Below are 15,348 nucleotides of genomic sequence, written 5' to 3' on the forward strand. Positions count from 1 at the left end.
AGGCCATTGACTGTAATCAAATGGCTGACCGCATGCTCTGCAAATAGTGAGTGGCTGCTTGCTAGCAGCTTATTTATGCCTTACACTTGACTGGAGCAACCTGTGGAATGTTTGGCTCACTTGACCCACTTTAAAAAAAATATTTTTAAAGGTTTCATTTGCCCATTGCTTTTCTGAAGTTCATTTACTCTGTTCCCTTTTTAACGTGCACAGGACTCTGATGTGAACAGCATCACAAAGAGATTATCATTTGTTATGTTATCTTTAATATGTGCTGTGCATCTGTGCTCTGAGAAGATATTTGACAAGAAGCAAGTTCTGATAGTGTTTGGAATGCCTGACTACTTTGTCCTGCCTCAGCGCAGGGGGCTGGGCTTGATGACTCTTTGAGATCCCTTCCAGTCCTACGTTTTTATGATTCTATGATATTTAAATACTTAACAGATCCCTCTCAGCCTTCTCTTCTCTAGAATAAATGTGCCCAGTTATATAAACTTTTCCTTTTAGGTCATGTTTTCTAAACCTTTTAATTTTTGTTGCTTTCCTCTGGACTCTGTCTAGTTTGTTCACATCTTTCTTATAGTGTGGTGTCCAAAACTGGACACAGTACTACCACTCAGGCCCCACCGGTGCAGAGTAGAGTGGGACAGTTGCCTCCCAAGTCTTACATGCAACACTCCTGTTACTACACCCCAGAATACTAGCCTTTTTTGAAGCTGCATCATGTTGTTCACTCATATTCAATTTGTGACCCACTATAAGCCCCAGATCCTTTTCAGTGGTACTGTCACCTAATCAGTTATTCCCCATTTTGTAGGTGTGCATTTGATTTTTTTTTCCATTGTAAGTGAAGTACTGTGCACGTTTGTTGAATTTCATCTTGTTGATTTCAGACCAATTCTCCAATTTGTCAAGAATTTTGAATTCTAGTCCTGCCCTCCAAAGTGCTCATAAAAGGTTGTTATAAAGAGGACTATGATCAATTGGTCTTCATGTCTGCTGAAGTTGGGACAAGAAGTGATTGGCTTATTTTGCAGCAAGGGAGATTTAGGTTGGATGTTAGGAAAAGTAAGCATAATTAAGCACTGGAATACAGGGTACCTAGAGAGTTTGTGGAATCCCCATCACTGGAAGCTTTTAAGAACAGGTTAGAAAAACACCTGTCAGGGATAGTCTAGATATACTTGGTCCTGCCACAGCATGGGGTGATCAATTAGATGAGATTGTACTGGCACAACAACTTTGGTTTAAAAAAAGTCACATATCTAATTGAAATAATTATACTGGTACAAAAACTATATGTAGACGGGGCCTTAGTCTCTCATTTTGAAGAAAACAATAATTGAACCAAGTAAGATTATTTTGAGAATCAAAGGTATGGGCTACATTATACTTTATTCTAGTGTTTTCCTTTGCAAAATTTAGATATTTTCCTTCTCTTCCACCTGCACAATAAGTTACACTATCCCTGTAAAAACAGACAGATCTACACTTTAGTGATTTAAAGCAACTGAATGTAGGAAGGTCCAAATGTGTTTCTTAACATTTGTTCTTATGTCTCATTAGTCTGTCTAGAGCTGCTCATTACTTTAGACATAAATAACTTAACTAAAAATCTCTTATGACCCCTTGAGTAGCAAAGTAAATCTGTCGAGTTTATATTTTAAAGGTTTTGATTTTTTTGGATGTTTGTTAATTGTTTAAGTGTTCAGTTTGTAATGCTTTGACTGGAGGTAACCAGATTTACAGTTGTGGGGAACAGCTTGAAAAATAGAACATAACTCTTCTCAGTATTTTATCCATCTTCTAAGGCTTACCCTCTCTGCATGTAGGTCAATATGGCTTAAATGTCTTTTTAATTTAGGATGTATTATAAGGTATAGCCACTTACAGATGTGATTTGAAAAAGGGAAAAGTGCTATACAGGATCATAGGGACAGCTTTCATATGCTGCTTATACTCATTTGAATATGAAGAGTACATGCATGCTTAGAATTCTAGCATATTGGGCACATACGCTGAGTAATAAGGTTTGCACCTTTGCACCACTAATACATTTCAAAATTGTACTTTAATTGTACTCTTAAATGATTCAACTTATGTGCTTCAAAAGAAAGTGTGAAACAACTGTGGAACTAGAAAATTGCAAACTCTAGTGGCACTCCAATAAAAAAGGGACTTGTTGCTGTTGATTAAAATGTCCTAAAAAAGAAATCAGATGTTTCTATCAATTACATCTTTGTGAATCTGTGTCTGAGAAGTAGCTGGAATTCTCTTCCTTCCTTTCCCTCCCTCCTTTGCTCCAAAAGCTTTATGGTCATTTTGACCTACTGCTATTATCATAAGTTAAACTATCAAACAAAGTTAAAAAACTGAATTAAATTTTGTATGTGAATTTAGTACTTACAACAGGTGGTGAATTGACACTCTCCGAGATTGAAGTCCTTTATTTGAACAAAAGAACAGGTAGAACAGATGGCAAAAATGAAGCTTCTGCATGCTGCCCTGCCAATATGCTTCAGCCCCGACTTGGGGAGATCACCTCTAACATTTGTCTATACTAGGAGACTTTCCTAGTTAAACACAGTTCATAATAGCTAAGTTAGCTGACATGGTGCTAACCACAACTTTATGACGAGTAGAGAAAAGGGCAAGTTAGGGTAAGCCACTTGTAGTTAAAACCAGGGCCGTCCTTAGGATTTATGGGGCCCTACGCAGTATTATTAAACTGGTGTCTCTATGCCCGATGGCAGCCCAGGCTTGCAGCCCCAGGGTGGGGGAGGGCAGCAAAAGATATGGAGACGCCCGGCCCGCCTCATGGCAACGGAGAATCACAGTTCCCTGCAGAGACCCCCGTACCCTCTCCCTCACGTGGAACCCTCTGTGTTTCTTCTCTAAAAGAAGGTAAGTTTTTTAGGATTTAAATAACTCTGATTCCATAGCAACTACCTCTCCTAACCCAACTGAGTTATTCTGGGGTCTTCTTTTTTTCCTGCCCTGATGCTGGATCCTGTAGGAGAGTCCAAGCTTAAAGGCTGTGTTCGTTGCAGAAGCAAAACGTCTGTGACAGACTCCTGTATACCTGATGTTCTTGTGGCTTGGGTGGAAGGGCTTTTGCCCAACAGATATTTGTTTGCTACTCTGGCCCACAAGGATCTTGAGTATTGGCTTCAGTGCATGCAGATGGAAGAAGCTCCTGTAGCTCTCCAGGTTCACAGTCTCTGCTCCTTCAAAACCCTAATCCCTGTGGCTGTCCAAGTTCAGGTCTGAGAGATGCTCTATTCTGAGAGGGCCTTGGAAGCCAAAAACAGCTTGGGTTTTGTCACTAAAGTTGTCTTTCTCATTATCAAGTAACAAGGAGAAGCAGCAAAGGAGAGGGCACCAAAATGGATTGATTTAAATCAACAAGTAGTAAACCTTGGTTTATCTACTTGATTTTAATCTTGTTTTGCATTTGTACTTCTTAGTTCTTTTCCTAAAGAAAGGTTGATGCTTATTGGTTGGTAACCATTAAAACATGTTGATTTGCAACTAAATGTACCATTTACCCAAAATTTGGTGTTACAATGTATGCTCCTGGTTGGCAAGAAGTATTTGTGCATATTTATTTAAGCAGTTATATAGTTTAACATCTATTTATTCAGATTCCTAACTTTTCCATTTTTACTATGTTAGAAAATGGTGATTGACTAGAGGATTAATCTTTTTACTCATGTTTTATGTGAAGCTCTACTTGGCTGGAAAGTGAAATTCAATTTAAAAACGCATTATGTAAGGTTTTTTTTTTATTAGATTAAATAAAACTACCTTAAATGTGCTGGATACATAAGAGAAAAAAGTAGTTTTTATCAAATATGTCTTGCATTTAAAAGTGATTTTTTAAAAAAAAAGTATTATAAAGGTATACTTCATTGGATGGAGGGATGCACTAGATTACCTCATGAGGTCCCTTCCAGCTCTACATTTCTATGATTATTTGTAGTTAGCAGAGTGAACTGATTTTATGGTTACGCTATCCTTCAGGACTTTAGAACTCGTGGATCGCATCCACTTGCCAGTTTTTAGTCAGACACTGGAAGAGGAAAAGAGGCTTGCCTGCTTTTTCAACTCCAAGTTGGAGTTTTAAATTTAAACGAACTAGTCAGTGAACTAAACTAGTTGAGTAAACTGAAATTAAGATATTCTCTCTGCACTTCACAAACTGTGGGTCCAGATGCTTAGTCAGTGACTTCTGCCAGCTCAGTAGTTTGATTTAAAAAAACAAAACAAAAACTTCATCAAATATGTACTGCTTGAATATTTTTCAATTTAAATTATTTTTATATAATAAGTAATATAGCAAGTTTAGGACTTAACATAGGTTGCCAGAATTTCAAATTTAATTTTAAATATTTTTATTTTTAAAAAGAAAAATGTATTTATATCAAACCAGTTTTTTGACCATTCATCACTTTGTTTTTTAAATCCACTCTGGATGGAACCCTCACTCCCTCTGAGTTCCAGTTCTGTTGCAAGAGATCTAAGTGTGGTGCATTCAGCAGGGAAATTGTCCAGTTCCAAAAGAGGAACTTTTAATTCTTGGAGTACTGAGGGAGAAGTCTTCATCCACAATTCTAGGGCCTGTATTGCCTTCCCTGCTGCTGAATGAAGGATCAACTTCCCCCAAAGAGGTTGCACTCCCTTCTTCTGGTCTCAGCCCCTCTTGGCTCTGTAGGAGATTCAGGAGAGAGGCTATCCACTCTCCCCTGCCCTAGACTCTAACCTTCATTTTAGTTGAGTAGAAGCCCATTTCGAAATACTTCATCACTGAGGAGAGTGCCAAGGATTTCCACAGTCTGCCTTGCTGCTGTCTGGAATAAAGCGCGAGGCTTGCTGTTTTGGAGGCCCTTGTTTCCCTACACCTGATACGAGGCATTCCTTGGTTCTACTTTCAGTACTTCAGTACAAGCCCTCCCCTTTGGGGTTTCAAGCCCCACTTTGGCCTTCATGGGCTAACTTCAGTTTATCCTTATGGAGGCTGTCCACCATCTCCCACCATAGAGTCAGAAATCTAAGAGGTGGGGTGGGAGAAGAAATGGTTCTTTTGTCTCCCCACGCCATACTCCATTCCTATGAAATCTGCCTCTAAACCTGTGTAATTCCAAAAGGGTGGTAGAACTAATAGCACCTGTGCAGTTACACATAACAGGCGCTCTCAGTTCTGGCTAAGTAAACATGTTCAAACTTGATATTTTTTGTGTGGTAAGTTACTACTTTTAATTATACACCTCTACCCCGATGTAATGTGACCCGATGTAATACGAATTCGGATATAACGCGGGAAAGCAGCGCTCTGGGGGGCGGGGCTGTGCACTCCAGTGGATCAAAGCAAGTTCGATATAATGTGGTTTCACCTATAATGCGGTAATATTTTTTTGGCTCCCAAGGGCAGCGTTATATCAGGGTAGAGGTGTTTTTGAACATATATCCCCCTATCTTTTTTTTTAAAGCACTTGTATCTTACAAATTAAGTATTTAAAAATACTATTGGACACGCTAGAAGCTCTCTCTATTTTGAGTGAGGCTCATCACAGGAGCTTTCAAAACCTGATGCACTGAAGAGCCACTCTTCAAGCAATAACAACATATTCTAATAAATTTCTTTTGTTTATAAAGTGCCCTCTGTGCGAGTCTGCACAGTAATTTATAAGGTAATTAAAAACTTTCTGTAAAATCAAATGTTCTATATGCAGACTAAACTTTATAGTAGTGAATATCTGTCTTCCCTAATTCACTTTAAGAGCATTAGAAACATAAGATAAGGCTTTCAAAGTATCTGTAATTCAATGTCTGCCTCCATGATCACAGTATCCTAAATTAAGAAGGAGGAATAATAGCTTAAAATCTTTTGAATGTACAAAAGCAGTCTCAAAATGTTTATCTTCAAAATACATGAAAAAGAAAGGTAACAATTTTCAGGTAATCGCGTCCTAAGAGAGAAGAATGAAGTAGTTGTGTGGCATCTAAAATACTGTGAACTATTATCTTTTTAATGACAGGTTTCAGAGTAACAGCCGTGTTAGTCTGTATTCGCAAAAAGAAAAGGAGTACTTGTGGCACCGTAGAGACTAACCAATTTATTTGAGCATAAGCTTTCGTGAGCTACAGCTCACTTCATCGGATGCATACTGTGGAAAGTGTCGAAGATCTTTTTATACACACAAAGCATGAAAAAATACCTCCCCCCACCCTACTCTCCTGCTGGTAATAGCTTATCTAAAGTGACCACTCGCCTTACAATGTGTATGATAATCAAGGAGGGCCATTTCCAGCACAAATCCAGGGTTTAACAAGAACGCCTGAATCCACTGAAATTTAATGTGAATCTATTTGATTAACTTTGTTCCCTGTAGCTTATCACTTTGCTAAAATGGATGTAAATTATTTCTTATTAATGCTTGATTTTGATTTAAGCAGATGTCTGGTCTTCTACTCATGGAGAAAATCAAGCTTGTCTCAAACCAAAAGAATAAATGTATTTGAGTGAAGCCCTGCCTGCTCTGTGGGGATCATAAAGATTCCATGGACTTTTCTGAAGAGTAGGGGAAAAGCCTATTGTCATAGAATCATAGAATATCAGGGTTGGAAGGGACTTCAGGAGGTCATCTGGTCCAACCCCTTGCTCAAAGCAGGACTAATCCCCAATTAAATCATCCCAGCCAGGGCTTTGACAAAACTGACTGTAAAAACCTCTAAGGAAGGAGATTCCACCACTTCCGTAGGTAACCCATTCCAGTGCTTCACCACCCTCCTAGTGAAACTAGGAAAAACTCCTAGTGAAAAAGTTTTTCCTAATATCCAACCTAAACCTCCCCCACTGCAACTTGAGACCATTACTCCTTGTTCTGTCATCTGGTACCACTGAGAACAGTCTAGATCCATCCTTGTTGGAACCCCCTTTCAGGTAGTTGAAAGCAGCTATCAAATCCCCCCTCATTCTTCTCTTCTGCAGACTAAATAATCCCAGTTCCCTCAGCCTCTCCTCATAAATCATGTGCTCCAGCCCCCTAATCATTTTTGTTGCTGTCCACTGGACTCTTTCCAATTTTTCTGCATCCTTCGTATAGTGTGGGGCTCAAAACTGGATGCAGTACTCCAGATGAGGCCTCACCAATTCCGAATAGACGGGAATGATTACGTCCCTCAATCTGCTGGCAATGCTCCTACTTATACACCCCAAAATGCTGTTAGCCTTCTTGGCAACAAGGGCATACTGTTGACTCATATCCAGATTCTCATCCACTGTAACCCCTAGGTCCTTTTCTGCAGAACTGCTGCCTAGCCCCTAAGTCCCTAATCTGTAGCAGTGCATGGGATTCTTTCATTGTAAGTGCAGGACTCTGCACTTGTCCTTGTTGAACGTCATCAGATTTCTTTTGGCACATTCCTCTAATTTGTCTAGGTCCCTCTGTATCCTATCCCTACCCTACAGGGTATCTGCCAGTTCTCCCAGTTTAGTGTCATCTGCAAACTTGCTGAGGGTGCAATCCACGCCATCCTCCAGATCGTTAATGAAGATATTGAACAAAACTGGCCCCAGGACCAACCCTTGGGGCACTCTGCTCGATACCGGCTGCCAACTAGACATGGAGCCATTGATCACTACCCGTTGAGCCCAATGATCTAGCCAGCTTTCTGTCCACCTTATAGTCGATTCATCCAGTCCATACTTGTTTAACTTGCTGGCAAGAATACTGTGGGAGACGGTATCAAAAGCTTTGCTAAAGTCAAGGAACAACACGTCCACTGCTTTTCCTTCACTCACAGAGCCAGTTATCTCATCATAGAAGGCAATTTAGATTAGTCAGGCATGACTTGCCCTTGGTGAATCCATGCTGACTGTTCCTGATCACTTTCCTCTCCTCGAAGTGCTTCAAAATTATTCCTTGAGGACCTGCTCCATGATTTTTCCAGGGACTGAGGTGAGGCTGACTGGCCTGTAGTTCCCCAGATCCTCCTTCCCTTTTTTAAAGATGGGCATTACATTAGCCTTTTTCCAGTCATCCAGGACCTCCCCCGATCACCATGAGTTTTCAAAGATAATGGCCAATGGCTTTGCAATCACATCTGCCAACTTCTTTAGCATCCTCGGATGCAGTGCATCCGGCCCCATGGTCTTGTGCTCGTCCAGCTTTTCTAAATAGTCCTGAACCACTTCTTGCTCCACAGAGGGCTGGTCCTCTCCCCATACTGTGCTGCCCAGTGTAGTAGTCTGGGAGCTGACCTTGTTCGTGAAGACAGAGGCAAAAAAACCATTGAGTACATTAGCTTTTTCCACATCCTCTGTCAGATAACTTACTGATCATCCTGCTTTCTCAGTATGAGGCAGGAGTCCTCCCCTCTTGTGCTCTCCTGCTTGTGCTTCCTCCTGGTATCCCACTTCCCCACTTACTTTAGGGCTTTGGTCTCCTTCCCCCGGTGAACCTAGTTTAAAGCCCTCCTCACTATGTTAGCCAGCCTGCTTGCAAAGATGCTATTCCCTCTCTTTGTTAGGTGGAGCCCCTCTCTGCCTAGCAATCCTTCTTGGAACACCATCCCATGGTCAAAGAATCCAAAGCCTTCTCTCCCACACCACCTGCGTAGCCATTCGTTGACTTCCATGATTCGATGGTCCTTGGACAATTCTATTCCATCTTTATTCTTTATTAGTAATAACTTAGTTTTATTTTCATGCAAAGAGAAGAACTGTACCACTAATTAACACAGAATACTGAAAAAACTCACTATGTACTTCATGTCTGTGTGCAGTCGGAGAAAGGAGAAGAACTTTAAAACATCAGTGCTGACCATCAGATTTTCTCTTTTCTCCCTGAACTTTTTAGCTATACATACGTCTGCTATGGATATGCTGGGAGGAGCCGGTGTGGAACAGCAATGCAGAAAAACTGATATCCTTGCAGATGCTGCATATTGCATTTTAACAAAACCAAAAAGTTTCACAGGAAACTTTGTTATTGATGAAAATCTGCTGAGAGAAGAAGGAATTAAGAATTTTGATGTATATGCAGTTGCACCAGGTAAGAAAGGACATGATGTTAAGAAAGGAAATAAGCTATAAGTAAGTTTATAATCTGTTCTTCTGCTAAAGACCTGTGGATGTTCAGTCCCATGGTACCCTTCTGCATTCCCAGAAACAGTTGGCCCAATCTTCCAGAACTTCCACTAACTAAATCTCAGTTAAAGAAAGGAAAATGTTTCCATGTCACTGATTTACGCAACCTGTTATTCCTCAGTCTGTGATTTCTCTCTCCCCTCCTCAGGCACCCTCTGCTTTTTCTTTTCAATGAAAGGTTTTCCATTGCAACTCCACAAGACTTCTCGTTCTGTTTTATACTTCTTGGAGAACAGACCAAAGTCATAAGTAAAATCTGTCTCTAAAACAAAATATTAGGTACCTGGCTTTCCCTTGCTACTGACTTTTGCTTTCCAGAAGCTGTACAATACCTATTTAGAAGCCTAGACTTTGTTTAATACTGATACAAAAATAGATTATTATTTTTGCTGTTTATCTTCACCTTCCTCACATTATTTTATTTTAGGTCATCCATTGCTACCAGACTTCTTTCTAGATGTAGATCCTAATACTCTAGCTATGAAAATGGAAGCACATGGTAAGAAATTAAGTACTTACATGAAATTCATTCACTGAACCTAATTTCCAATGTTGAAGTGAAACATAAAGGTTGTTCAATATATTTCCTTCCAAGAACTTGGTCTCATGTAAGATACTTGGGGGCAAAAATGATTTCTCTGTGTGTGTGTGTGTTTTTGGAGGCACTGGCAGTGGCTCCCTAGTTAAGGTGGGGTCAAAAACATTTTGCCTTTGACAGGACCTTCACTGTTTCTGATTCAGAGAGTTTTGCCTTACTTTAAAAATTAAAAGCGGGAAGCACTCTTCATAGGTCTGAGTTTTGGGGGGAATCGGGGTCATCAGTGCTTCCTGGAAAAAGAAAAAAAACAGTCAAAAGCATACTTCTCAGAAATCTTTTTTGATCTGCCTCGCCTAATTGTATACCCTTCGTATAGTAATTATAGCTAGCTTCTACATTCACACAGATGTAAACATCACCCTGATTGGAACTGGAGTACTTGTGGCACCTTGGAGACTAACCAATTTATTTGAGCATAAGTTTTCGTGAGCTACAGCTCACTTCATTGGATGCATACCGTGGAAAATACAGAAGATGTTTGTTTTTATACACACACATCATGAAAAAATGGGTGTTTATCACTACAAAAGGTTTTCTCTCCCCCCACCCCACTCTCCTGCTGGTAATAGCTTATGTAAAGTGATCACTCTCCTTACAATGTGTATGATAATCAAGGTGGGCCATTTCCAGCACAAATCCAGGTTTTGTTCCTTCTCCCCCCCCCCCCCCCACAAACCCACTCTCCTGTTGTTCCCCCCCCCCCCCCTTCCCCCGACGTTCTTGTTAAACCCTGGATTTGTGCTGGAAATGGTCCACCTTGATTATCATACACATTGTAAGGAGAGTGGTCACTTTAGATAAGCTATTACCAGCAGGAGAGTCTATAAAAGTATGATTACATGCTGTTCCGCACGATGGTCTTACAGTTAAGGCACCAGAGTGGGATCCAAGATAATTGTGTGGTTTGTTTTTTTGTTTTTTGTTTTCCTTTCCCCCAGCTCTGCCACAGACATCTTAGATGATGGTAGTCATTTAAGCCACAGTTTTCAGAGGCAATATTATTTGTTAGTCTTTAGTTGTTCTTGTAACCTGTAATCTGAAAATGATTAAAATGTTGTAATGTGCTTTTTAAAAAAGCAAACTTTACATAAGAAAACAATGAGCAAGAACAGATCACTTCATAGAATATTCAGAACTATTTTATCACTCAGTTAACTTAATATAGAATTAACTTTCTAAAATATTTTTTAAAAACACTATGCAACCTAATATTAAGTGTAAATTACAAATAAAATCCTCATAGTTAAACACTTATATTGTGCTTAATTTATACGTATCTACTAATCAAAATTCTGACCATCAGTATGGTAGGAGGGTGGATCAATTTACGCCTTTCAAGCCTTCTAGATAACTAACTGCTGAAACCGACTGCGCATACACATTCTTTATGCAAAATATGTGACTGTGTTGCCTGTTGCAATAATTGACCTTACTCAATACGTACATAACCATTTAAAAGCCTAGAAAATAATTTTAGTATAATGTTACACTCTTTACATAGAGTTTGTTGTAAATTAAATTGTGAAAAGGTCAGAATTAAGATTTAATTCAATTTGTTACTGGGGGGTTTTCTGCGTGCGTGTATGGGAGGCGAAATATGAATCATGGAAATGTAGGGCTGGCAGAGTCCTTGAGAGGTCATCTGGGCCAGTGGTTCTCAACCTTTTTGGGCTCAGCACCCATTTGTAAATGTTTATGGCCCATTGCAACCCAGAAAATAGTCTGGGGGTGGAGGCCCTTGGGTGGTTTCAGTTGTGTCCTGTCTCCCCCCGCCACCACCAGGGGGGAGGGTTGGGTCCTGCCTGGCACTTACCCCACAATGGCAGCTCCGACAGCTCCTGTGCTGTGGGGCTAGCTGGGCTTGGCTCTCTGATCCAGGCGTTGCAATGTCTAATGTTGCAGTGGCGCTCAGGTTTGGCCCTGTCCTTGGACTGGACCAAATTTGTGTGAGTGGAGTTGTGACCTGGCTCATAGGGTTGCAGTGCCACTCTCTCAAATTGGGCCTACCCGCACTTCCATCATTATGGTGGCTGGGCCAAACCTAAGTGGCACTGGGACCCCAGAGAAGGGGTTCTCATGACAGACTTTTTGGTGGCCTCAGAGTGCAGCCGCTTTCACACTTTTTCCCCTAAAATACTTAATTAGCTTTAAGAAAAACAAATAAATATGCACATATACATGTCCAAATCATTGTAATTTATTTATTGCTAGCTAGTAAGTGTTGTGAAAAGTGATATTCACATACAAATATCACTGTTCACAACAGTCTTAATTTGTCCCCATGTTTGGCAGGGCTGAATAAGCCCTGGACGATGGGATAGGGGGGCGAGAGCCTGAAGCCCCACTGCTGGAGCCTACAGAGAGAGAGAGACATGCATACACACACGCACGCTGTAGCCCATCCCCTATTCTGAGGCAGGACCAACATAGCTACGCCGTCCCTCAGTGGAGTGTGGGTCATTACAGAGTAAGCTTCAGTTCTTTATCCTCTTTCTTTTTAATATCCACATTGACTAAAAATGCACTTTTCATTCTAAATTTGCTAATTCTTTCTTTTGTTTGGCAGTTGATAAAATATATTTCCTCAGTCTTAAGATCTAGAATGCTGTTGAAGTTTTAAAATGCAGTATGTACTTTTAAACAGATTTTTCTAGCGCAATGGTGTAAAAAAGTATCTGCTTTATTCAGTGGAAAAAACCCATCTTCTAGGTGCTTCACCAGTGTTCAGAGAGGGGAAGAAAATAGAATCAGCCAAGCATGAAGGCCCCGATGGAGCTGAGTCTGCTGCTGCTAAGCCTTTGGGACCTGTTGCAGAAACATTTAAAATTATTCAGGGAGCAATCAGTGAAGATGTTGTAAGGTCTACCCAAGGTGTTTATCTGTTTGAACTATCTGGTAAGGAAGACTTTCTTCTGTTAAATCTTCACCTACAAATTTACAGTGAAATACATTCAGCATTTGCACAGAGAAATACTTCATTCTTAGTTCGTCCACAGGTACAGCGAGTGAAGAGGTTTTTTGTTTGAAACCTTGAAGAATGTGGACACAAGACCTCTTCCCTTCCATTTGTGAAACACTAAACCATTTAAATTAACATAACACTATTATCATAATTAATGTCGTATTACACAATTGACAGCAAGAAAAGTTACCTCCTAGATCGTCAGGAGTTGGGCACAAACTTGTATTTGATGCGCTGTAAACTATTTCCATTGTTCTTGTTTGTAGGTGACGAAGGAGGGACTTGGTACATTGATCTTAAGAACAAAGCTGGGAGCGCAGGAATTGGAGAGCCACCTGTGAAAGTAGATGTGGTTATGAGCATGTCTAGCAATGACTTTGTGAAAATGTTTTCAGGTGAGTAACAAAAGGCTTTACCAAAGTTGAGCCAGGTTTATTAGTGTTTAGAATTATTCAAATGACTAATTGATAATTAGATATTTCTCTCGTTATATGTTCTCATAACCAGATGAATCTTAGGCTTTTGGTGGCTCTAGTGAAAAAATATTCCCTGATCTCTCTCCATCTCTTCACTTGTTCTGGTCTGAGAATATGAACCGTGGTGCTATCTTCATGTCACTGAAATCTTAACAGCTAGTTAAGACACTCTCACTTTCCTTCCCAACTTTTAAGATGTTTGAGAAAGGACTCAATAGGTCCATTGATCTTTCTACTAGGTCCAGGCCCAAATCACCTCTCTAAAATTTTTCACACTTACAGTGTGTGAGTATAATGCATCCACAGAGTGCACAAAATTAGTTTTGTTCCAATGTACTGATATCAAATGCACACTCGAGCGCTTGTTTTATAAGTGGTATTCAGTGAGTAAAAAGTAGTTTTTGTTCTTTTCAGACTACAAACACTTAAACTTTTGCTAACACTGAATAATTGAGATCAATTTTAACTACAGATCTTGGTAGCAAAATAAGTTAGTTCATTTGTCTCTCTGACCCCTGGAGAAATGAGTTCAAAATACTCAGCTCAAGTAAGACTGCTGTTCTTAATCTAGTCCTTGTTTGGTCGTATAACAAAGTCACAATATTCTGCTGCACTCTGGCATTATTAGTAGGCCCAGAATAGGGCTAACAGGAAGTGTATTGGTGAGAAGGAATTGAAAATACTTTTGGAAAGGAAAAATTTCTCCACCGTTTTTAAAAATTGTATTTGGATGCTGTGTTATCTGATACTTTTTCCAGTTAAAATAACTATTAACACTCATACATATTCAGAAGAGACATAGCCAAAATCATAAATTCATCACATACAAAACTGTATATCAGTCATTATGATAAAGTCCACAAAAAGTCACCATAGAATTGTTGGCTCAGAAAAGGGAGTATCTCTTAAGCCCTGATTCATCAGTCCATTCCTGTTCAGCAAAACACTTCAGCACATACTTAACTTCAGGTATGTGCTGAAGAGCTTTGCTAAACTGGAACCTTAGGGAAAAAATATTTAATCAAAGAGAAGTGCAATTTGGCATTCTTAACATTAATCAAAAAGCACCAAAAAATTATATTGAAGAGAAGTTTTTTATAGCATCTAAGAATTAGTAGTCTTTTAGTGACATGTTGTCCCCAGTGCACATCTGTACTACTTTTCTTTTTCCTGATAACATGTTTATTCCCTCTTTTTAGGCAAACTAAAGCCAACCATGGCCTTCATGTCAGGAAAACTGAAAATTAAAGGTAACATGGCCTTAGCAATGAAGTTGGAAAAAATGATGACTCAGTTCAGCTCCAAACTGTGACGGGAAGGCTTATTGTTTGGAACATTGTCCTTTAATAAAAATATAACACTGTTTGTGGTTTAAAACACTAATCCTTGCTTTTTTTGGATGTATTATGAAAAATATGGAATTGACCTGATGAAATGTGGAATTGCTAGAGGAAGAATAACTTGACATTATTCTAATTAGGACAACAGATCCATCATATGGCATCACATTCCAGGTCTCTTCCTCCTCTCCACTGTGGTCTTGCACTCTTTGTGGGGCTGTAGGGTATTTCCATTTCTTCTTTAGGCTCCTCCTTGGCTTTGAGACTTCCTTGTCCCCAATCATCATTTTTCTAATGAAGGAGGTTTATATTGGATTTTCTTCAAGCTACTGAGTTGCACTGAGGAGCAGTAAAATAAAGTGAAAGTGACCGCAGGTGTTTCTTTTCTTCGAGGGCTATACCCTCTCTGTCTCCTGTGCTGGAAGAGCTTCAGAGCTGTTGAGAGATTGGAATCAGTTTACCATAATAGGCTTGCGTGGCTATATGATTAGTAGTCTAACAATTTAAAATTATTTACTTTTTCTTGTGCTCTCAACATAAAAATTTGAATTGATGTTTTGAGGTTTTGTGTACCTTTTTATGTTTTAAAGAAATTTTCTATACTAAACCTTTTACTGTGGAAACTGATTTCTGCTAAAGAGTTCTAAAACTTCTAAGCCAAACTCAGGAACTCTTGGTAAAAGTATACTAATAAAAAACAAACTATAAGCCTTTGTGGCTAGGTGCCTAAATAATTCAATCAAATAGCAATGTTTTTTACAGAGAATATTTTAAACATAATTGATCTGTTGCTGGAAACTATTCCTGCCAAGTTGTACTCA

At 39.5% G+C, this 15,348-nt stretch overlaps 1 protein-coding gene across 3 annotated transcripts in view; it reads left to right on the plus strand.

Moving 5' to 3' along the window:
• Positions 1–14,570, plus strand: part of HSDL2 (hydroxysteroid dehydrogenase like 2) — a 29,177-nt gene extending 14,607 nt beyond the window's left edge. The window contains exons 7-11 of one of the 3 annotated variants that reach the window (XM_084627871.1): positions 8,862–9,056; positions 9,579–9,650; positions 12,438–12,644; positions 12,978–13,106; positions 14,387–14,570. In XM_084627871.1, coding sequence (XP_084483997.1) covers positions 8,862–9,056; positions 9,579–9,650; positions 12,438–12,644; positions 12,978–13,106; positions 14,387–14,499 — 716 coding nt within the window. In that variant the 3' untranslated portion in view covers positions 14,500–14,570. The remainder of the gene's footprint in view (positions 1–8,861; positions 9,057–9,578; positions 9,651–12,437; positions 12,645–12,977; positions 13,107–14,386) is intronic. The other 2 variants (XM_084627872.1, XM_084627873.1) reach the window with 2 other exon arrangements.
• The last annotated feature ends 778 nt before the right edge of the window (positions 14,571–15,348 follow it).

This window comes from Lepidochelys olivacea (assembly GCF_965140295.1).
Source record: "Lepidochelys olivacea isolate rLepOli2 genome assembly, chromosome: 5".
In the NCBI taxonomy this organism is placed as follows: domain Eukaryota; kingdom Metazoa; phylum Chordata; order Testudines; family Cheloniidae; genus Lepidochelys; species Lepidochelys olivacea.